Source organism: Salvelinus fontinalis, chromosome 40 (genome assembly GCF_029448725.1).
Source record: "Salvelinus fontinalis isolate EN_2023a chromosome 40, ASM2944872v1, whole genome shotgun sequence".
NCBI lineage: Eukaryota > Metazoa > Chordata > Actinopteri > Salmoniformes > Salmonidae > Salvelinus > Salvelinus fontinalis.
The window spans coordinates 20,429,023-20,454,107 of NC_074704.1; the positions used below are offsets into that span (position 1 = coordinate 20,429,023).

At 43.0% G+C, this 25,085-nt stretch overlaps 1 protein-coding gene across 1 annotated transcript; it reads left to right on the plus strand.

Moving 5' to 3' along the window:
• Positions 1-8,532: 8,532 nt before the first annotated feature.
• LOC129839151 (keratin, type I cytoskeletal 13-like) lies at positions 8,533-12,560 on the plus strand. The gene is made up of 8 exons (XM_055906433.1): positions 8,533-9,175; positions 9,684-9,766; positions 9,927-10,083; positions 10,260-10,421; positions 10,608-10,733; positions 11,717-11,937; positions 12,092-12,105; positions 12,205-12,560. Exons 1-8 carry the CDS (start codon positions 8,663-8,665, stop codon positions 12,252-12,254), a joined length of 1,326 nt encoding a protein of 441 aa, XP_055762408.1. The 5' UTR covers positions 8,533-8,662; the 3' UTR covers positions 12,255-12,560.
• Positions 12,561-25,085: the final 12,525 nt, after the last annotated feature.

Here is a 25,085-nt window from a genome sequence, read left to right on the forward strand (position 1 = left end):
CAGAGTATACCAAACTTTTTTTGCTTATTTTTTCTTTAAGCAATGGCTTTATTCTAGCCACTCTTCAGTAAAGCACAGCTCTGTGGAGTGTACGGCTTAAAGTGGTCCTATGGACAGATACTCCAATCTCCGCTGTGGAGCTTTGCATCTCCTTCAGGGTTATGTTTGGTCTCTTTGTTGTCTCTCTGATTAGTTCCCTCCTTGCCTGGTCCGTGAGTTTTGGTGGGCAGCCCTCTCTTGGCAGATTTGTTGTGGTGCCATATTCTTTCCATTTTTGAATAATGGATTTAATGGTGCGCCATGGGATGTTCAAAGTTTTTGCAATTTTTTTTATAACCCAACCCTGATATGTACTTCTCCACAACCTTGTCCCTGACCTGTTTGGAGAGCTCCTTGGTCTTCATATAACTGCTTGCTTGGTGGTGCCTCTTGTTTAGCGATGTTGCAGACTCTGGGGCCTTTCAGAACAGGTGTATATATACTGAGATCATGTGACAGATCATGTGACACTTAGATTGCAAACAGATTAATTTTATTTAACTAATTATATGATTTCTGAAGGTAATTGGTTACACCAATTATTTAGGTGCTTCATAGCAAAGGGGGTGAATACATATGCACGCACTTCTTTTCTGTTTTAATTTATTATTTTTTTTATTTTTTTTAAACCTGTTATTTTTTATTTCTCTTCACCAATTTGGACTATTTTGTGTATGTCCGTTACATGAAATCCAAATAAAAATCCATTGAAATTACAGGTTGTAATGCAATAAAATAGGAAAAACGGCAAGGGGGGTGAATACTTTTGCGAGGCACTGTACATCCAAAACTACAATGATGTAGTGTAGGCCTATATACCAGTGAAATCGGCTTACAATAACCTTGTTTACATTGCAGGGTTTTACTCACAGGAGGCACAATACAATGGCGGATGTTGGGTATCTAAAGATTATGGTATGTGACTTAAAATTAAGTTCATAAAAGACACAATATTATTAATGAATGCACATTGAATTCATGCTTAGCATTCATAACTATTAATGACAAGAACCTCAAAGAGGAGCAATTCAAATATTTCAATTATACACTCATACAGTGCACTAAGTCTCACATAAAGTATACTGTATACTGTATTTCTGCTAGTTCCCAACACATATGATTGCCATATCAACACCATTGTACTCTTCAACCTTTGTTATTTACCATATTCACAGGTGATAAACAGCTGCATTAAAGACATAAACAACTACTTTGTTATCTTTATGCTTCTCAGTTGTTTTTATGTTTTATGTTACAGTCCAATCACAAGCTACGTGAACGTTTATGTATGTGACAGCAGATGCACCATTGGGTTTCAATGCTGCAGCACAAACATATTTCACAACTTCACCTGTCACTCAGAGATGTGGAACAGGCAATTATAGGCTTGTGACAGGCATGGGAACGGTGTACCGGCCATCAGCTCTCACTGTGTCATTGGTTATTGTTGTTGATGACAACAACACTGTGACACTGTATCCGTCTGTACTCATGATAGGAATCCAGACGACCCAGATTTCAACAATAGACAAAGAGATGTTCAAGAATGAGTAAGGAAAACACTCACACCCTATGATGAGATATTCACCATCTGGTACTATGTGATCAGGTGCAATCGCCATGGCAGCCATGTTGTAAATAAATAGTAACCAGAGTGTCACGCCCTGACCATAGTAAGCTGTTATTTCTCTGTGTTGGTTGGGGCGTGATAGTGACTTGGGTGGGTCATCTAGGTGTTTTGTATTTCTATGGTGGCCTGATATGGTTCCCAATCAGAGGTAGCTGTTTATCGTTGTCTCTGATTGTTGTCTCTGATCACAGAAAAAACTTCACCTTTTTCAAACACAATTTTCTTGTCTGTTTGTTTTAGTCAATTACAAAACAACATTTAAGAAAAGTACAGCATGTCTTAAGATTACTTTTCTACATTGCCTTCTCCCGGGCATTCTCACTACTTAGAAAAACGTACTGTAATGAAACAGCAGGGAGCAGGTCTCGAACCCTCAACCTTCTAGCCCGAGGTCTGGCGCGCTATCGACTGTGCCGCAAAAGCATGCTCGAACGGCAGAGTCAATTTCCGCGCTTATAAACCCAGGGTCGTTACAGTACTTTTGTAGGGCTTCCATCATGGCCCTTTTCATGATGTTGCTAGAAGCCACGTGAGTGAGTGCTAGCTAGCTACCGACCAGAACATCAAGCTAGACCAAAAACACAGACTATATAGCTACAACTCAGCTAGCACAGTGGATCTGGGCCGATTCCGGCTGAGAGTCGGGGCACTCGGCTGAGAGTCAGACTCGGTCAACGTCATGTGGCCCAAGTCGTGCCGCCTTAGGCAGTATTACTTATGGCTAGGATGCGGGGATTGAGCTCGGGCCAATTCCGGTGGGAATCATCTAGCCCAAATGTATTACTTGGGCCTCGGACTGATTCTGATGAGAGTTATCTGTCCCAAATGTATTACTAGGGGCGCGGGCCAATTCCAGTGTGAGTTATCTGGCCCAAATGTATTACTTGCAGTCATTAATTTTGATTCCGGGCCGAGTCCGACACCCGATTCCGGCCCTATTCAATCAGGTCGCTTCTGGGCCGATTCCTCATTGCTAGCTGGGAAGTGGTGAGTGGAGTTACAAACAAACTATACTAAACAAGTGAAATGTCTTACCTGTGATTCAAAGTTTTCTACACACATAGCTATGTGTAGCATACTTGGACACCAGGTCCCCACATTTCCGACTCTCCGACGTCAAATAGCACGAAGCCACAGGGCTCTTCTCGCAGGCTCTATTTCCATACGAGGGAGCATTGCGAACCATAGGTTGGGATTTTTGACATGGTTACATTTTTGACCTGGTTACTTTTTCGGGAATGTTTTGTTATTCCTGCATAACAAAAAATCAACGGCGAAGTTGGCTCTTTTACACTGGGGATCATTGGGAAATAATCTTTGTATCCCCCAATTTGTGGGCGTGGTCTAGGGGAATTCCTTATTAGTGTAACGACCCTGGGTTTATAAGCGAGGAAATCGACTCTGCCGCACGAGCATGCAGTCGATAGCGCGCCGGACCTCGGGTATTTTAGTAAATACTTTCTTTACACTTTTTTGTTGTTGGTTAAGGGCTTGTAAGTAAGCATTTCACCTGTTGTATTCGGCGTAGGTGACAAATAAAATTGTACAACTAGTATAGACTTTATCGTGAAATACTTGCTTACAAGCCATTCCCAACAATGCAGAGTTTAAAAATAAAATAGTAACACGAGGAATAAAATAAAATGCACAGGGAGTACAAGATTAATGTGCAGAGGTACAAAGTATTTGAGGTAGGGATACCTAGTCAGTTGTACAACTGAATGCATTCAACTGAAATTTGTCTTCCACATCTAACCCAACCCCTCTAAATCTTTCGGTTACTGGCCCAACGCTCTAACCACTAGGCTACCTGCCGTAGATATGTACATAAAGGCAGGGTAAAGTGACTAGGCATCAGGATAGATAATAATAAGAGTGAAATAAAGAACAGAGAAGGAGCAGAAAATGATGAGTGTAAAAGTGTTAGTGTGTGTGGGTGTTTGCAAATGTGTGTGGGGTTTGTAGTGTGTTAGTGTATATGGTTTGCATATATAATCTAGTGAGTGTGCGTAGGGTCAGTGCAAGATAGTTTGGGTACCATTACTGGACTATTTAACAGTCTGGCTATTTAGCAGTCTAATGGCCTGGGGGTAGAAGCTGTCTCGGAGCCTGATGGTCAGAGAGCCAATGCTCAGGTACCATTTGCTGGACGGTAGCAGAGTGAACAGTCTATTGTTTTGGGTGGCTGGAGTTTTTGGCAATTCTTTGGGCCTTCCTCTGACACCGCTTGATGTAGAGGTCCTGGTTGGCAGGGAGCGCTGCGCTTTGCGGTCAAGGGTGGTGCATTTGCTATACCAAGAGGTGATGCAGCCAGTGAAGATGCTCTCGATGGTGCAGCTGTAGAAATCTTTGAGAATCCGAGGGCCCATGCCAAAACTTTTCAGCCAAGTGAGGGTGAAGAGGCGCTGCTGTGCCCTCTTCATGACTGTGTGGGTGCGTGGACCATATTACGACATTTCGATGTTGTTATTCTTTGCATATTCATAATGAGTTTGCGGCAAACAGTGGAATTTCCCAGAATTATTTGCCAGAAGTTCCCAAGTCACCACAAATATGCTGCAACAGTTTGCCCAAAAACTAATTTGCATGTGAAAATATGACAGATGACAAAATATGACAGAATATGGAAGATTTGCGGCAAATTGGCCAAAATATTTGCCACAACTGTTAGCCAGAAGCCTGTTTTTTGTGTAAAGGTAATTATGGGCAGTTTCGGAGTGGAACTAACTCTGACCACCATTTTCTGTTTACGCTAGCGAAGGCAAAATGTCACATCATAGATGAGGTATTCAACAGTAACCACATCCCTACTTACAAAAAAGGGATGAGAGCTGGTGGAGGACATGCAACCACCTGATCTTGTTCAGTTTCTGTATGGACCAACGCCCATTCCCCTTCCATCTCTCCATCATTTTCAACCATTGCCTCTTCTATAATCTGATTTAGGATATTTATAAAACAGTGAGGTATCCTTGATAATGGATATTGAAGTACAAGGAACATGTCTCATACCAACATTTACATTTACTATAAATGCACAACTGAGATTCCGTGGACCCACTAAACGGAGGTAATTTGAATCAGTTGTTATATGTATTTTTTACCAAGTAGTAAAACCTTGATCTTTAGACCGTAACACTACTAACGAGTGTAAACCATGAAAAAAGCACAAGACAATCTGTCTTGTATTTGTTGTCATGCCAACAGTAAGTTTCTTTCCCCAAATCCACTCTCTTCATAGTTCATAACAGTGACAGTCAGTAAGGCTCATACACGGTCCTAAAGCACTCCCTCAGTCCCAGGCAAAAACACCCATTCCAAAGGCTGTCCATTTCTCAAGGGTTCTTATCTTCCCTTTGTATCCCCCTGTGTTTAACTAAGCTGTAGGGCTGGGAAGAGAGAGGGGGATGGGGGAATGAAAGAGAGTGCATGGGTGGAGTAGGGTTTCTACTATGACTCATTCTTAGCTACGGCTTAAACTAATTTGATTTAAACCCCTTTCAGACAGCCAGACTTGAGCGCACCTTAGACAAACGTCGAGAGCTTAGTTCTAGCCTAGGCAAGTTGAGTCAATTCAGTCTAGATTGAGGGCTCAATTCAATCTGCATCACAGAAGTTCAGCTTTACAGCATGATTCAAATTTAAAGTCAATGTTCCCTCTTTAGCAGAGACTGCATTCACGGTAAACGCTGCATATGTCGGCTCAATCTGATATTACCTTCACATTTCTATTGCAGAATCTGTAAAGCTTCAGCAACACAGATTGAATAGAGCCCTGAGTCTTTTGCATAAAGCATCAGCACTCTGTGCTCCTCTCCGGTCTCTAGGTCACCAGGCTGCTCGTTTATGGCGCACACCTGTCACCAGCGCTACGCGCATAATGACACTCACCTGGACTCCATCACCTCCTTGATTACCCGCCCTTAATGTCACTCCCTTTTGATTCTTCCCCAGTCGTCATTGTTTCTGTTTCTTGTCAGTGTGCTGTTTGTGTTTCTTGTTTTGTTTATGTATTCACTTCCTGAACTTGTATTCACTGTTCAATGTATTCACTTCCTGAACTTGTATTCACTGTTCAATGTATTCACTTCCTGAACTTGTATTCATTGTTCAATGTATTCATTTCCTGAACTTGTATTCACTTCCTGAACTTGCTTCCCGACTCAGCGTACATCATTACACATACACTCATAGAAAAAAAAATTCTAAAATGTTTCTTCGGCTTTCCCCTTAGGATAACTCTTTTTGGTTCCTGGTAAAACCTTTTTTGGTTCCAGGTAAAACCTTTTTTGGTTCCAGGTAGAACCCAGTGTGTAAAGGGTTCTACATGGAACTCAAAAGGCTCAGACCCAGATTTTTTTTTTCAAGAGTGTAGTGATAGCTGAGTTATACACAGTTACAGACCGTGTTACTTCTTGTGGACGTGAAGATATGAGAGTTGGGGGCATTCTTTGAAAACTACAGTGAAATTATTGCTCACCCTACAGCTTCGTATCAATACGTGTAAGGATAGGATATTTCCAGTTTTTAGCTGCACTGAAACACACAGAAACGGCACAGGGTTTCAATGCATTGTGAAATAAATGGACCCTCATTCAGTTTTATGCGCGACACCTAAGGATTTCTTTGGGGTTGTTATTCCATTCGTAGTAGCACCATAGCTACAGCTGCTGCCATATTCTTCAAACAGAGAGTAGTATTGTAGTTCAGATAGCTCAGCCACACCTTTTGTGACTGCTATATCACCTGCTTTTCATCAGCAAATATCACCTTATTGTCTTATCAATTTGGGATTGAGACTCGATATATATTCATAACAATCTCTACAGTATCTTTATGGCAGGAAACAGACATTCTACACAGACAAACATTTCCGGTCACCTCTGTAAATGTGAATGATTCATTCAGTGCAAGTGAAAACAGGCACCCAGACGTGAGCCTAAGTCACTTTGTTGATTCTTACAGGTTGCAAGCTCCGACGTGACATGGTACAATGGGTTGGTTGTTTAAGTGTCTGTGTGAGTCAGTGACCGCATCCTCCAGACGATTCACCGGCCCGGTATCTGCCCGCTATGCCCACTTCTCACCACCTGTGCCAAGGCCAGGTACTGGCAGCCGCCGGGTTGAGCAAGAGTAGAAAACTTTCATGAACGAGAGAGACTTCTAGAACCAGGAAGATTCTATATTCTGTATTTGTTTTTAATCCAATGAATACAGGACATTTACTACAATTCAATGAATACAGTCTATTTACTACAATTCAATGACTACAGGACATTTACTACAATTCAATGAATACAGGACATTTACTACAATTCAATGAATACAGGACATTTTCTACAATTCAATGAATTAATTAATGCAAAATTACGTTGGAGATGTTTCAATTTCTACTATAGATTAAAACTAATCTTACACTTCACAGCACAATGTCCAAAGTCAGCGACTTTGTGTTGGGTATGCTGCTGTATGGATTGTTGGATTATTCTGTAACAAAGTTTTGCATGCAATTCTTCTTCGTTTGCATTCAGTGAGTGGTTTCCCCTCGAATTGACTAACATCTCTCACATGTATGAAGAAAAAGTGAATGCATTCCCCTCCCCCTCCAACTCAGGCACAACCCTATTAGAGATTGTATGAGGTATGAGGCCCCATTCCCCTCCCCCTACAACCCTATTAGAGATTGTATGAGGTATGAGGCCCCATTCTCCTCCTTGCTCTCCCTGTTTCTCAGCAGCTGATACCAGATGTGGGGTGGGAGCGGGCCAGTGTCCAAGACTGATCTCACACACAGTCACAACCCCCTCTGAGGCTCTCTCTCCCTCATCCTCCTTCATCCCTTATACACTGTACCTCAACCCCGACCAAAAACAACATACTTTATCCGCACTGGGAGTCTCAGTTCACTAACACAGAAGACACACACATACACACTAGCAAACTACACACTAACACACACACACACATATACACACTAGCACAGTATACACTAACACAGAGACACAGGACACGGTCCATGGGGCTGAAGGGAATGTTTGGAGTAGAAGGAGAACAATGGGCCCCTAAAAGGACCAGGCTGAGAGTGTGGAAAACAACAGAGGTCTGGGTGTCTTCATACAGTCATGTTTTCTACCATATAAATGATGTTTCAATCAATAAAGTGCTCAATAGTAATTGACTGCATGCCAACACTTTCTGGGTAGATTCATTGCTTCTTTATAAAATCCATATTTTTGATATACAGTGTGTTCACGTGTCTGAGATGCATTTCATTACTCGAGGAATAAACAAAATGGTCACTGATTACCTATGTACCAATAGGTACCTTGGAATAAGCATTTAATTGTTTCACTATGTTTCATTTCTTTAACGAAAGACACCCACAGTTTTAATGATAGATACAGTATGCTTAGCACTTATCCTGTAGTAAGATGTTTACTTTAGGTGTGGCAGGTAACACTTTAAGTTAGCTTGGAAAAAAGGGATACATCAGTGTTTCAACAATGTACACCTAACTACAGGCAAATAACAGAGCATGATATAGTTTGATAGACTGGCACAAAGTCCTAGTAATTAAACAGTCTGTGTTTCCTTCTCTGGCAAGCTTCACGACAAACTCACACACACACACACACACTCACCCCGCCCCCCCCCCCACACACACACACACACCACACACACCACACACACAGGCATTCCATTACAGTTTCCTCACAGGGGTGGAAACTGAACCCTGGTCCTTAAATTCAAACAGATTGTGGTGGTGCCAAGGCTGTTGGAGAGTGTTGTAAAGTCGCCCTCTCCTCCCCCTGTCCATTCCCTGTTCTCTCCTCCTCTCCTCTCCCACCTCCACGAGGCCCGCCCCAGGGCTCAGACTATATCAGGATCCAGCCTTCCTCTGTCCAACTCCACACTCCTGGAGGCTCCAGCTCTACAACAGTCCTCTCTCTTCTCTTCGCCACTCCACTGACCTACAGCAGCCAGCAAGTCAGCATGTCTTACTACTCATTCAAGAGCTCCAGCGGCGGCGGCGGCCCCATGAACTTCTCCGGGGGCTCCAACATCATGTCAAGCCGGGTGGGCTACGTGTCCAGCGCCCCCAAGGCCTTCAGCGTGTACGGAGGTGGTTCTGGCGGTGGCACTCGCATCTCCTCTTCCTCCGTCCGCTCAGTCTCCTCTGGGTACGGCGGCGGGGCCGGCTTCGGTGGTGGCTATGGATCCGGCGGTGGCGGCTATGGATCCGGCGGTGGCGGCTATGGATCCGGCGGTGGTGGTGGCTTCAACCTGTCCAGCGCCCTGGACGGCGGCGCCATCCACCTGAACGAGAAGGCCACCATGCAGAACCTGAACGACCGCCTGTCCACCTACCTGGATAAGGTGCGCTCCCTGGAGGAGGCCAACTCCAAGTTGGAGATTCAGATCAGAGAGTATTATGAGAAGAAGGGCCCTGCCGCCGAGAGGGACTACAGCAAATACTGGGCCATCATCAACGACCTGAAGGACAAGGTAGTGTGCTGACCTCATCTGCTATGGGCTGATCAAATCCATCATTTCGCATCTTGCAGTGTTAAGTAGGCAGTGCTGACAGGATGCTAGGGAAAGGAAAATTGGCTTACAGTACTGTATGTAGGAATGAGGAACACAACATTTATAAAGTATACGTCAGGATTGACTTAGAGTTTTTAATCGGAGTCCAGAGGGTTAGAAAAACAATGTGCTGTCACTGACATTTATAGATTATGAGATTTGTTTTTTTAAAGATAGCTATTAACTAAACAAATGAAGCAAATTAATTACATCTCAAGCATGAAGGTGATGAGGTCATTCAGGGAGGTGATACAGAGGGCTTTTTCTAGTACATTGATGTTTAGGTTTTATGCTTTAACTCCTGGAATGTGTATTCAACAAGCTTTGGGACAGATGCAACAGCGTATCGAAATACTATCAGCTTCCAAGTTGACTAACTGCGACTCAACCATGGTGAACAATGAAAGTCTTTCCTGTTTTCTTTTAGATCAACGATGCCACATGCAACAATGCCAACATCCTGCTGCAGATTGACAACTCTAAACTGGCTGCTGATGACTTCCAGACCAAGTTAGGGCACTTCCTCATTCAGCTCCATAGTCTCAGTTATTACAACACTAGGTTATAAGAGGCAAACAAGCAAATAATCACTCAAAAGGTACATGTCTTATCTACAAATTTGGATTCAAATGTCTCATGATAACTTCCTCACTTTCTCCCGATCAATCAGGTTCGAGCATGAGCTGATGATGCGCCAGTCGGTGGAGGCTGACATCGCCAACCTGCGTCGCCTGCTGGACCAGACCACTCTGACCAAGGCCGACCTGGAGATGCAGATCGAGGGTCTGCAGGATGAGCTGGCCTACCTCAAGAAGAACCACATAGAGGTGTGGGGGGCAATTCACTTTTTTCATAATTTTTCCATTGCAGTGATGAGATGTTATTCAATATAAACACACCCCAGTGATGATAGAGAGGAGAAAGTTAGTGGCGAGGATTGTTTTATAAAAGTTGGATAGAAAGTAAGAGGATGAGAGTGACTCCATTTCCCATAATTCCACAGGAGCTGGCAGCCATGCGTGCTCAACTCACTGGCACAGTGAACGTGGAGGTGGATGCAGCACCCCAGCAGGACATGGCCAGGATGATGGAGGAGATCCGTACCCAGTACGAGGGCATCATCGACAAACACCGCCGTGACCAGGAGGCATGGTTCACAGACAAGGTAACCGTCACCATGGCACACTTCTCCAACACACTTCTCCAAATTCTCCAACTGTCTCCCACACTAATCTTTTGTAATTACATCTTCAAAACCAAAATATGTAACTGACTGTCATTAACAGTAATCATTTTGAAGATTGTGGAGAGTGAGCTACAGCGGGATTAAAATGGTTTGTTTGTGTTTCAGTCAGCCAACCTGTCCAAGGAGGTGGCCACCAGCACAGAGATCATCCAGACCACCAAAACGGAGATCAACGACCTGAGACGCACCATGCAGGGCCTGGAGATCGAGCTGCAGTCACAGCTCAGCATGGTGAGCCAGAATCACTAACGTCTGAAAACGGACCACAGTTTTTGGGGCAGTTTTTGGGGCCACAACTTTAGGCCACTTTTGGCAACAGTTGATTCTCTTTCACCCTTCTCTTTATTAATCCTCTGGAGTCTAGTTTCTCTCTTTCAACAGAGGGAAAGAGTGAGATAGACGCGTTTGAAGGGATTGACGAGATAAAAGGGAAGGAAGAAGGGGGAGGACTTGGAGAGAGATGGGGTAGGAGAGGGGAAATGGGAGAGCAGTGGAAAAAGGCTATAAGTGGGGGATTAGTGGACACGGGGGAGGTTAGTGTTATGCAGAGGTTTTTCGCTTTTTACGGGCATCTGCACCCTCTCTGGAAGACAGCTTGAGTATGAGTGTGTCCAAAGGAATGCAGAGGTGACAGAGCCAGAGCCTAACTCCCATGGAAACTTAGCTGGGGCTTATCAAACTCAGTCAATTTATCTCAATCCATCCCGCTGCAGTAACAAGGCTACATTCCATGTTGGTCTAAAGCACAGGAGGTTGGTGGCACCTTAATTGGGGAGGATGGGCTCATGGTAATGGCTGGAGCGGAATCAGGGGAAAGGTATCAAACACATGGTTTCTTTGTGTTAGATGCCATTCCATTCGCTCCGTTCCAGCCATTATTATGAGCCGTCCTCCCCTCAGCAGCCTCCACTAAAGGCCATTTAAAGAAAACAGGAATCTGCTGCGATTCCTTTTTTCTTTTTGGGGAATACATAGAACTCAGTATCTCATTTAACATAAGCACCCCAAGAAGTGACCTTGCTGTGCATGGTGGCGCCAGGCATATTTGTGTTAATCAACATAGTCTTGGTATGGTGCATTAGAAGAAGTTTGTTGACATTTGCTTATCTAATTTGATGAAGTGCAATAACTATGGCTGGTCTGAGGTTTATTTTCATTATTTCTATACATGCATTTCCTGTTACTAACCCTGTGTCACCTCTATCGCCACACAGAAAGCAGCTATGGAGAACACACTGAGAGAGACAGATGGCCGCTACAGCGCCATGCTCTCGGGCTACCAGAACCAGATCGACATGCTGGAACAGGAGCTAAACAGGGTGCGCCAGAGCATCGAGACGCAGGGCCACGATTACAAGATGCTGCTGGACATCAAGTCCCGTCTGGAGCAGGAGATCGCCACCTACAGGGGACTCCTGGAAGGGGAGGAGTCCAGGTAAACCTTGCAAATCGATTGGAAATGCCCATAAACGTCCATACATTTAACACAGCCCAAATAATCATTTTAGTCATTGTTATTATTATTAGTCTTTCGGACCGATACAAAATAGCTATACTCTCTAACACGTTTTTTTCATCTGTCTTTTCAGAACTGTTGTCTCAGGTAAATAACATCTATTTTATATAATGACTTTATAATGATAATATATGATGGTTGTAATGGTAGGTTATCAGCATGTTGTAACTCATTTTCTTTCTGCAGAGGGATCAAAAACCAAAGTTACAACCACAACAGTGCGCTCTTCCAGCTAGATGTCCATCTCTACAGGCAGTGCATGATATTATCAGAAACACACCCGCAAACACCACACATTGTTACAACTAAAGAGGAGAGCTGTCAAATAAAATACCTGAGGAGTACTGTTAACACTGCAATGCCTCTCATCCTGATAGGTCAATAACATACCTGTCTTTAAGATATCCGCCAATCATAGGAAGCCTTACTGGAGTTCCAGGAGGTGGAATTAGGATGAGAAAGTAGGAATAATGAACAACATTTGCTATCAGAGTGTGTGTGACCATCCTGTTTCTGAAAATAAATGTTCTGGTGAATATAAATCGCTATTTTCTGTGGCTGAAATTATTTCAATGAGGTAGACAGCTTTTGGAAAAGTTGACTATCATGCTATTATAAGCCTGTATTGTCCCCCCTTCATCTGTTGCCTGTAGCTATTCAAAAGCATGACAACCACATAATACTCTCGGGGCTCTGTGTTAGATATAACAGTGGGGTTGTCAGGAGGTTGTCAGGATGTTGTGAACAATGGCTGAAAACTCAACTGTGGAAAACAGAACGTGAGAGACATTGAAGGTTACTGAAGGTCTTGTGTGCCTTGCAGCTTATGTCCTCAAAACGCCACGGAATGGAGCAAGGAGCAGGGAGCAGGATCCGTGACCACAGAACGGGGAATACCACCCTGGGTGCAGTAAAATGACTCCTCAAAAGCGAGTCGGGATGACTAATCTATGCCCTCACACCTACTTTAGCATTTTGACACAGTGTCACAACATGCAGAGTTTCTTACTCACCAAGTGGCAGTGTTGCCTAGAGACAAGTGGAAAAACATTGACTAAGGAGGAAAAATCTGACCGGCTGAACAACGAAAGTCTGTTGACAGGGTTGGTATCTGTTTTGCACTTTGCTCCCGGTGGAACTCTGATTGAGTAGAGTGGAACTAGTCAGAGGTGTCGGTTACAGGAGTGTGGGGGGGGGGGGGGGGGGGGGGGGGGGCACACAAGTGGTGTGTACTTGTCTGTGTCTGTTGCAGAAGTTCTCTAGTGGAATACTGAGATGACTAATGCTGATATTGGAGCAAAATCAAAAGAATATTTAGAAACGGCAGTTCCTACAAATCAACCAAGGGGACCATTTTGCAATATGCAATCACTCACAGACACATGCATACACACGTCCTTGCACAAATCACACCACATATGCACACACGCGCGCACACACACACACACACACACACACACACACACACACACACACACACACACACACACACACACACACACACACACACACACACACACACACACACACACACACACACACACACACACACACACACACAGACAATACATGAATACAAAATACATAGTCAGGCCGGTTTCTAAATAATGTCCTTTTCAATGGCTGTTCTTGTTATTGCTATTGTTGTTGTATTGGTGAGTCTGCTGTCGTCTTCTCCCCCGACACACACACACACACGCGCACACGCACACGCACACACACACACTGTCACACCCTGACCTTAGTTATCTTTGTTTTCTTTATTATTTTGGTTAGGTCAGGGTGTGACGAGGGTGGTATGGGTGTCTTTTTCTTGTCTAGGTGTTTTTCTATATCTATGGGGTTTTGGTATTGTCTAGGTAAATGTAGGTCTATGGTGGCCTGAGTTGGTTCCCAATCAGAGGCAGCTGTTTATCGTTGTCTCTGATTGGGGATCCTATTTAGGTTGCCATTTTCCATTTTGGTTTTGTGGGTTATTGTCTATGTGATGTTGCATGTCTGCGCTCGTGTCTATTAGCGGTCACGTTCGTGTTGTTATTTTGTATAGTTTGTTCAGTCTTCTTCTTCATTAAAAGGAAGATGTATATTAATCACGCTGCGCTTTGCTCTCCTTCGTATGACGAACGTGACGCACACACTGTTCTTGCTTGTAGAATGGGGTGAGTTCATAGAAGTGCTGGATAACCACCTAGCTTACATTGTGGTCAAAATAAATGTTAAACTGCTGTCCTCATATGTCATCTTTTCCTGTTGTATACACAGATTGTTAAAACACTGTAATTGCTGCCTTGATTACAGAACCCAAGGCTTGAGTTGGTGGGGGAGTGACATCAGCTTTAGGGGACATTGTTTACAGCTGTGAAGCTGCATCCACAATTTGTTTATTTTGATCACCTGGCAGATTGCCTGGAACTGAGGTGGTTGGTATTTTCTTTTGACATTTGAAATGTTTATCAGTTCTGGACCATTTCCTTGTCAATCAACACAACACAATACATCTTATTCATGGCTTGGATCGTAATAACATCTCATTTCATTTGAAGCAATAATTACCTGCTCTCTTACATCACATCCCACTGGGCACAGACGTCAGTTCAAAGTCCAGTTTTGATTTAGATTTGGTTGTCAACTAACTTGAAATCAACCAAAAATGTCACCCTGTCATTGAATTTAGGTAAACAAAAATGCTATATTCCCATTCGTTGATGAACTTTTGTAAATCCAATCAGTTTTCCATGTTCATTCAACGTCATCACATTTCATTTGTTGGTTGAAATGACGTGGGAACAACGTTGTTTCAACCAGTTTTTGCCCAGTGCCATTTCTGTTCATGATACTTTGATCATACATATTAGCGTAATCATGAAACACACTTGTTTGAAGTATCCCTAGAAGAAGTTGTGCTTTCTTGTTACAGTACAGTAGTGAGACAAAGTTCAGCTTAGTATCAAAAGTGAGCTGAACACGTTCTCCTCCTCATCCCAAGAAGTCTGTAGAAAAGTATCTAGCTTGGGACTTCAATAACTATCTGTGAAAGTCAAAACAACGTCTGGAATGCAGGTCTCAGTGGGACTGGGGCACCTCCAAGGGCAATGCGAGATAGCCAAGCACTAACTGGATGTGAATTTTCAACCCACAGCGTGGCTCTGACTTGGGACTGCACACAGTGCCATGGGATCCAGCACTAAATCTGTCAGTGCTAGCATTCCTAGTGTGTCGTTAAAATAGACCGCCACTGACATCACACCACGTCTCTCTCCTCGCTTATCATGGCGTGATTCATCATACGACCATAAAAAAATGTGCCGCAATAACTGTCATGACAAGGGAGCAGTTTGTTTCAGAACTATTATGAAGGGATGTTGTTGCAGTGGAGAAAGTTGACAACACATCAGGAATGGTGGCTGGTAAGGGGCCAGTTGACTTAGGCAACAGTCAGACTGGTTCTCAGTGTCAACCACACCCTGTTCTTATCAGCTATATGCTACAGACAGTAGCTCCTACACTGCTGTGAGATATACGTGGGGTCAAGAAAGACATAACAATCACAGCTCACCGTCATTTAGCTAGCCGCCGTGATTACACACAGCTGCTGTGCAAATAGTGGAAGGAAGACACATTGTGACATCCTTAATAAAATAAGATCATGTATCTCTTTTGGTGGCGTGATAATCAAAAAGCAAAGCCATCCAGGATATTTATTCATCATTTTGTTTTTGCATTAACGTGTAATGTTCCCTTGCCCGAGGAACTTGGTCAAGGGAACTGCTCATTGGGTACTGCGCTGTAAATGCCCTCTGCTCCATGCTCTCCAATACTAATGTGCGTGTGTGCGTACGTGCGTGGGGAAAAAAGCAGAAGACAAATGTCCATCTCATCTGGACTAATACTGTAAAAAAAAAAATAACAATAATAATAAATAGTGTAAATCGTAAACAGGTGTGACATACAGATAAGCATGTAACACAATGGAAGATGATAAGCACACAGTAGTCGTGATTTGTTCTTCATTAATATGTTATAGTTAGTGGAATGTCATTTGCCTTCATATGCCCATAAACAGGCATTCCCCACAGGGACACCGCACTGTGTACACAATGCAACATATTTGTCACAAAATAAACATTGTTATTTGGTTGGTTCAACCAAATGTGGTACAAATAATCATGGGCCTATATAGCTAGTTACCTAACAGTGATGTAGCGACAGTATTGAATAACACTGCTACAGTAACTGGCAGAAAGGAGTGCGAGCTGTGAGGCACATTTTCCAAACAAGTTGGCACTGCATGTATGACTAAATTTTTCCAAACTTTGAATGCTTTTGTAAAAGTCCAGTGCACTTACCGACCAGTGGGACTTTGACAAACTAGCTACTTTTCTATAGTGTGCTTTCATTCGGGCATGTTTACAATATCATAAATCACTGGTGTTGGTCTTAGTGACTAACACATTCACTGATTCAGATAAGGATTTTAGTGTACCACACTGACATCCAGTGTTTGATTCTCTCCATTACAATGGGTGTGAGCCATAGAGAGCGAGAGAGGACACACTCTATCTTTGTGGCAAGTATGCCCTCTATCCATCTCTATGCCTCACACTAATTGTATTGAGTTCAAGGTGGTTTACCAAAGTGGATGGTGTCCTCTAGTGGAAGAATAGTGTCATTGCGCTTCTATAGGCTGCATTATGATTCTGTGATTCTTTTTAGTCAAAACATTTAGACTAGAATAAAGGCTGTCCTAGTTGAAACGACCATACGCCAATATATATGCACCTCCGTACTTCAATCCAGGGATGGAAGGTATCGCTGTACTCCTAATTATCCCACAACAATTTACGGCAAATCCAGAGGATATAAATACTGCTACTTTTTTATTAAAACGGCCTTTTTGGTTCTCATGCTTGGTAGCTAATGGGTCATTCTTGAATTGGGGTGGCATTTGGGCATGGCATTTTAGGCAAAGTTCCCATTCCACCATGCTGAATTCTCTGAAAATATACCGTTCTCACTATTTTTCCCTCACTTTCTTTTACAAACATCTAAACACAACTCAAATATAAATGAATACGATTGTAGACTGAATGAATGACTGAATCATGTAGATTGTGTCCGAAAGGCTGCTGTCTAACTTTATGGCATACTGGGAGGTCCAGAGTAAAAGCACTGATGGGAGTCTGACCACTACCAGCAAATAGGGTGTCAAAAAGGTGGGAGCTTTCCTTAGCTCCACCAGCCTATCAAACATGAAGAAGAATAGCAGGAACAACTTATAACCAATACTGACCATCAGGTGGGACTTCCATCGGTGCCATCAGAGCATACATGTCTGTCATGAACAGCTGTGCTCCGGGTTTGCCACTGGCTGGGGGCCTCGGTTACATTCCCATTCGGGTTCATCTGGGGGTTAGGGTCACCGCACAGACCTGCTGTAAGTAGGGGGGAAACTTAGACACCAGACGGAGCAATGATTGGCTGAAGCAGTATGAGAAGTTAAGTCTCATGTAGGCACCTGCTGTAATATTGATACCCTTGGGAAGACTACCAGAGTCCCCCAGATAGCCTGTGTCCCCCATTGGTGGAGGGGGGTACATCCCAATTGGTGAGGGAGGTGGTAGAGGCATGCTCTGTAAAGAAATATCTATCAATACAATTTAAAAACAATTAGTAAAAGCAATGTAATAACGCACAGTTCATACAATTGCTTTAATATAGAAGGTCAGTTGAAAGTTCAAACCTCCTCCTGTGGTACCCTCGTACCCACCCACCTGTTGAGCATAGGATCCCAGACAATCTGACAGAGAAAAGGATAGGAATGAGAATCAATCTTTAGCCATCTACCATTCTCTATCTTTAACTATCACTCAATAAACATTTTCCATCTACAAACTCAGTGTGCAAAATATGCACAGATGCTGTGTATTAGTCCACTAATGTTTCTGGACAGGATATGAAGAGCAGGTTTCTTACAGATTTTGGGGAATCCTCCAGCAGGTGTGCCTTTCTTACGGCAAAAGCCAAGCCAGCCCTCTCCGCAGGTCTTGGCCCTCACAATGAGAGGCTCAACAGCAGGTCCACGGGGCGTTGAGCAGGTCAGTTGTGGACCGCAGGACAGGTGTTGTTCTTCCATTCCTGGCCCAGGACATCCACGTATCTGCTCCGTGGGTCTGTGACAAGTAGGACAGATGGACACAACCTCAAACCTCTGTAGGCAGTACAAGGCACCAGCATGATTAAAGGCAGGTTGGCATTTATTGGGATGAGTCATGTACTGAAGGCAGCTCTTCAGGGTGGTCACTAGCTTGCACAACCACCAAGTCATAAAATCACATTAAACACACCCCTAACATTAGCCCTAACCTTAACCACACTGCTGACCTTATGCCTAACCCTAACCTTAAATTAAGACATTTTGGTTTCTATGAATTTTTTTACAATATAGACAATTTTGACATTGCGGCTGGCCAATCCAGCAGAAACCACTCAGCGCTGCCTCCAGGACAAGATTCATCCCAATAAACGTTGAAGCCTCAGTCTCCATAAATGACACTATTCCTGTTAGTTACTCGCACGCTTACTCAAAGTCATACATGCCAGGCCTCTAGGTTCACTGCTGTTAATGTAACAGTATAACTTTAGTCCGTCCCCTCGCCCCGACCCGGGCGCGAACCAGGGACCCTCTGCACACATCAACAACAATCAACAACAGTCACCCACGAAGCATCGCTGCCCATCGCTCCACAAAAGCCACGGCCCTTGCAGAGCAAGGGGAACCACCACTTCAAGGTCTCAGAGCAAGTGACGTCACCGATTGAAAGGCTATTAGCGCGCACCACCGCTAACTAGCTAGCCATTTCACATCGGTTACACTAACAAAAGACTGTCTTTACTCACCTCTTCCATGTGCGCAGGTTGTTGGAACAGGTTGAGGACCACAGGGATCCCCTGGCCACCCGGGCCTCGTGGAGGGTGGTGGAGGAGGAGGATAGGTCTGTAATAAACATCAACCAAACAACCCAAAACATGACACTGCTTATCATTAACATGACACTGCATATCAATGGCATGACACCTCACTGTTTCAATAAGAGTGAGGTGAGTGACTTGAAGAATATACATCTTGAAGTATAAGCTACATATTGCCTGCTTCATGGGAAATAAATATGTTGTACTGTACACCGATGGATAAAGCACTGGGTGAGATCTGTCATTTTGGGTGCATTTACCTTTGGGAGCCTCCTCACCGAATACATTGGCACTGACGGTGCCACTACTGGAGCCTCCGTAGAGAGCTTGGGTTCCGCCTGGACCCTCGCTGCTGGGAGGCACACCAAGCCACCACTCCCCTGATGACTCAGCTGTTCCCTCTCTTTCAGGGAGACCTCTACCCTGGGTGGCTCCAGGCCCAACACCAGGCCCATCACCTCATTGCATTGAGGGATCTCAGCCACAACTGGGTGGACTACCTGATGCTGATTTCCCCTCAGTAAAGCTTCTTGGCGCAGCTGTGTTGGAGGACCAACTGCATCCCCTGGATATCCTGGGCTCATGGTGGGAGGTGGTGGAGGTGGTGGGAGGTGGTGGTGGTGGTGGAGGATAGGTCTGTAATAAACATCAACAAAGCATCCAAAATATGACTCTGAGTATCAATAATATAACACTGTGAATCAATGATATGACACTGACATGGCCGGCCCGCTCATTAGGCAGGATTAGGTGGCCGCCTGTGGCAGCAGATTGACGGGGGCAGCATTTTCTAGGCTAAACTGACCAAGATACACCTCCAACAACAACACATACAACCTCACATAATTCTGCCCTAAAACAATGACAATTCCCCTCAACCAGTGGCATATGGGCTTTTTAGGTGAGCGCTGATGCCGCCCTTTGATAAGCAGTGCCCACTTTGTCAAAGGCAGGGGCGCAAAATATTTTGCTTGTCCATTCCCAGTGCGCCTCCCCATTATGCTGTTGGAGAGATGCATCTCTGAAGCGCTCCACCAACGTTCCATCAACAACAACAAAAATAGCTGTGCAGCGACAAGCCCCATTCAACCTGACAGAGCTTGAGATGATCTGCAGAGAAGAATGGGAGAAACTCCCCAAATACAGAGTTGCCAAGCTTGTAGCGTCATACCCAAGAAGACACAAGGCTGTAATCGCTGCCAAACATGCTTCAACAAAGTACAGAAAGAGTCTGAATACAGAAAGGGTCTGAATAAAAGGTCTGAATACTTATGTAAATGTTTGTTTTGTTTCCTTGTTTTGTTTCCTTCCTTTTGTTTCCTTCTAAAAAACTGTTTTTACTTTGTCATTATGGTGTATTGAGTTCAGATTGATGAAGGGAAAAAAATATTTAAACCATTTTAGAATAAGGCTGTAAAACGTAACAAAATGTGGAAAAAGTGAAGGGTCTGAATACTTTCCGAATGCACTGTATAGCCTATTAGCTATACAAATGTACTGTTATACCCCTGAAAGTGGGGAAATATGAGAAATGATTCATACTGACACGTAGCATCAGCGACAGTTCAGTCAGTTGTAATGATGAATTGCATAAAACAATCAACTCTTTACATAGATATCTGTTTTTTCAAACTACAAAGCGTTCACATTACCCAAACTGCGTCTTTTTCAATGTTAACACAAGGAACGACGGTTTCTCATTTGTGCAATTAACATGTTCTATTTTTTAAGTAAATGTTTATTTAATTTTATTATGTATGTAAACGCATTTGGTGTTTTATTTATTTATTTATTATTATTATTATTTATAATTTTTATTAATTTAGGGCATTATTAATCAAGCCTCCGAACAAACAGACATCAATGGAACACACATGATCGTATTATCACATTCACATGAATTATTAGAATATTACTTACGATTCTGTATTAATATAATAAACTATAAAGTCCAGTGGGAGATCGAGATATGATGAACAATCACGATACAAACGAAAACATTTTAGAACTGTATTGTTTGCATTCTGATTGCAATTTAATGGAGCCCGAAAATAAATATACGCCATGTGGAGATGTTCATATTGAAACACATCTTCTTTATTAAGGTTCCTAACTTGTTTGATAAGATTAGTACAGATTTTCTTAGTGGACCCCACATGGGGACCAGACCCCAAGTTTGAGAACCACTGTACTAATGTCACTCTGCTTTGCTTCCTTTCTCTCTCTCTCTCTGTCTCCTCTGTTTCCTCCTGCATGCATTGCAGCCTGCTTCAGCCTCACTGCTGAGCGCCAAATCCCTGTCTGTCTCAGTAGCCTCCTCACTGTAAAGCAAAGTTATTATGAGAACTTAGAAGCCTATTTTTTGCTCCTGCTAAGGTAGGCTCCGTTTAAAGTAAGCTTATTACTTTATCCTTCTAGCTCGCTAAGTTATAAGAGCCCGTCGATGTTACTGCAATAGATGCAAAAAAAAAAAATGCCTGTGCATGTGACTTTCCCCATAGTCCTCTTCTCAGCTGTCTATCACAGCCTCCTGGCTTCCACCAATCAGAGTGCCCGAATGCACATTTGGACTCTGACCCGTCCCCCTCGAGGTCAGAGTTGCTATCATTGTTAGCAGACAATGACACAGATTTGGCTGCCGACCAAAGTATCAGTGTGTTTATTTTAGGAATAAGTGAGGGTTTGTTGTTGGGAGGGTTAATGCTACTTTATGGTGATTGACTATAAGCAATCACCTTTGGCCTAATTATCTTGTTCAATCTGGAGCTGAATAGTACTGCTGCGGATTATGTATACTAAACAAAAATATATATATATTTCCGTCTGTAATAAAGCCTTTTTGTGGGGAAAAACTCATTCTGATTAGCTTGGCCTGGTTCCCCAGTGGGTGGGCCTTGCTCCCTGGTGGGTGGGCCCATTGCTGCGCCCCTAACCAGGCATGTCAAATCCATAAAATAGGGCCTAATAATTTAAATTGACTGATTTCCTTCTTTGAACTGTAACTCGGTAAAATCTTTGAAATTGTTGCATGTTGCGTTTATATTTTTGTTCAGTATATATTTCAGATACTCCATGTGAATGTTGTTTATAATTGCATGTATTGCATTGAATGCATGCGCGTTTTGCAGTATATGTTATTGTTCAAAGATGGTTCATTCCTATGTAGCCTGTAGTAGACTGTCCTCGTGCTCCCTCATGCACAGTACGATTTATGACTCTGTGGAACTAGACACAGATCAGATAAGATCTCCACCAGTCCTGAAAGAGAGGGCCATAAATATCGCCTTTCTCAGTAATTAGCTCTCTCTCTCTCCAGCGAGATGTTTATACAGACACAGCTGTAAATGTGCATGCTGTTATGTGAATATCCCTGTATAGATGCTATGCCATTATTTCCTGTGTAGATATTCCTTTTGCATAGCTTACAACATTGTATATTTAAGCAATAAGGCATGAGGGTGTGTCGTATATATATATTTTTTTAAATCTTTATTTTAACAGGGAAAACAGACTGAGACCTGGATCTCTTTTACGGCTGTGCCCTGTGTAAACATGTTGACATGTACAGTTTTAGACATACAGACAAGAACATTTCAAAACATACACAATTCAACAGAAACAATCACAGACAACATCATATTGATCCTCCATAAACATTTTAAAATGGGCAAGGGACACCAGAGTGTCTAACTTAAGTTGGATCTGCAGTTTGTTCCATAAATAAGGTGCAAAGGAACTGAAGGCAGTCCTACCCAATTGGTATATGGCCATTATAAGGGCTGTTCTTATGCATGAAGCATCGCGGAAATACCACAAACCCCCAGGGTGCTTTATTGCTATTATAAACTGGTTACCAACATAATTAGAGCAGGAAAAACACATGTTTTGTCATACCCGTGGTGTACGGTCTGATAATACCACGGCCGTCAGCCAATCAGCATTCAGGGCTCGAACCACCCAGTTTAGAATTGTTCTTACTTGTCAGAACCACAAGTCCATCCTATGTAAACTGATGATTTCTGTCTGTGAGTGTGAATACTATAGAGTGTGGTGGTGATGAAGATAATAAAAGTCCTGGTCTAAGATGCATCCGTACTGTTCTTTCCGGACTGTAGCGAGTCAGAACCAATTATATCAGCATTAAGTACTAGAGGGTGAGGGCATTCACAGCCGAGCGCTCAGACGAGCTCCAGCTAGCCGTTTTTACCATAGAAGTCTTTGCCGTCAGCTAGCCACCTAACTGACTGACCTATCATATCTATAAACGACTATTTACCGGTTTGGAGAGTCGTTTTGTTGTTGTTTGGTGGATGGATGTTTGTAGACACGTTTTTTAAAATGTCTTTTTATTCGAGCTCAGTCAGATCAAGATCAAGCCTATAATTTTTCTGAACTTTGATCAAAGTTGGGAGCAAAATTTAGATTTTGACCTGAAATGTATTTTCTTTATTGTGCACAAAATATACAGTACCAGTCAAAAGTTTGGACACACTTACTCATTGCAGGGCTTTTCTTTATTTTTATTATTTTCTACATTGTAGAATAATAGTGAAGACATCAGAACAATAAAATAACACATATGGAATCATGTAGTAACCAAAAAAGTGTGAAACAAATCAAAATATATTTTATATTTCAGATTCTTCAAAGTAGCCACCCTTTGCCTTGATGACAGCTTCGCACACTCTTGGCATTCTCTCAACCAGCTTCATGAGGTAGTCACCTGGAATGCATTTCAATGAACAGGTGTGCCTTGTTAAAAGTACATTTGTGGAATTTCTTTCCTTCTTAATGCGTTTGAGCCAATCAGTTGTGTTGTGACAAGGTAGGGGGGTATACAGAAGATAGTCTTATTTGGTAAAATACCAAGTCGATATTATGGCAAGAACAACTCAAATAAGCAATGAGAAATGACAGTCCATCATTACTTTAAGACATGAAGGTCAGTCAATATGGAACATTTCAAGGAAAGTTTCGTCAAGTGCAGTTGCAAAAAACATCAAGCACTATGAGGAAACTGTCTCTCATGAGGACCGCCACAGGAAAGGAAGTAACCTCTGCTGCAGAGGAAAAGTTCATTAGAGTTACCAGCCTCAGAAATTGCAGCCCAAATAAATGCTTCACAGAGTTCAAGTAACAGACACATCTCAGCGTTCTCTGGCAACGGGGGTCTCCATGTAGATGTTGAGCCTGGAAGTGACACAGACCTGAAACAGCTTTGCCGCACTGGATCCAGCGCATTGGCAAACACGATGTAAGTAATTTAATGTATGTACCCCTAATTGCACCGAATATATCTGTTTATCCATCCTACAGCTATTGTAAGCAGTAATCATGAGCCTATAAACCAGAGTTACACTGTTAGCACTGAGGCGGTGTGCAATAGTAGAAAGACCACTTTACGCAGCTCACCCGGCACTATCAGCTCCAATGTAAATAACATGAGTAAGTCTACATCTGAAAAGCTTCCCAGTAAAGCATTAAAAACAATCAAGAAACACAGAAGAGTGCTCAAAATAGCCCATATTACATATGTAGCCTAAGTAACAAGGTCCATGAAGTCAATAACTTGCTTGTAACAGATGACATTCATATTCTGACTATCTCTGAAACTCACTTAGATAATACCTTTGATGATACAATGGTAGCAATACATGGTTATAACATCTACCGAAAATACAAAAATGCCAACGGAGGCGGTGTTGCGGTCTATATTCAGAACCATATTCCTGTAAATCTTAGAGATGGTATCATGTTAAATACTGTTCAAGTAATATGGCCACAGGTTCATCTGCCTCACGTAAAGCCCATTCTGTGGGAAGCTGCTATAGGCCACCAAGTGCTAACAGTCAGTATCTGAATTGTCACGACTCCTACCGAAGGTGGCTCCCCTTCCTGTTCGGGTGGCGCTCGACGGTAGTCGTCACCGGCCTACTAGCTGCTACTGACTTTTTCCTCCCCCTCCTTATTTGTTTATTGGTTACACCTGTTTGTGGTTAGGGTGATTAGTGGGGCTTTAATACCCAGCAGCCCGGCCTGGGTGTGCGGGATTGTTTTGTGTACAGGTTGTACATGCTTGTGTGTCACGGTTAGTGTAC

What these genes read in the sequence shown, in the direction of transcription:
- LOC129839151 (XM_055906433.1), top strand. Translation starts at nt 8,663, where the DNA reads ATGTCTTACTACTCATTCAAGAGCTCCAGCGGCGGCGGCGGCCCCATG. An exon ending in GCTGATGACTTCCAGACCAA is followed by an intron (nt 9,767 to 9,926) that starts GTTAGGGCACTT and finishes CCGATCAATCAG; the next exon opens with GTTCGAGCATGAGCTGATGA. An exon ending in AGGCATGGTTCACAGACAAG is followed by an intron (nt 10,422 to 10,607) that starts GTAACCGTCACC and finishes TTTGTGTTTCAG; the next exon opens with TCAGCCAACCTGTCCAAGGA.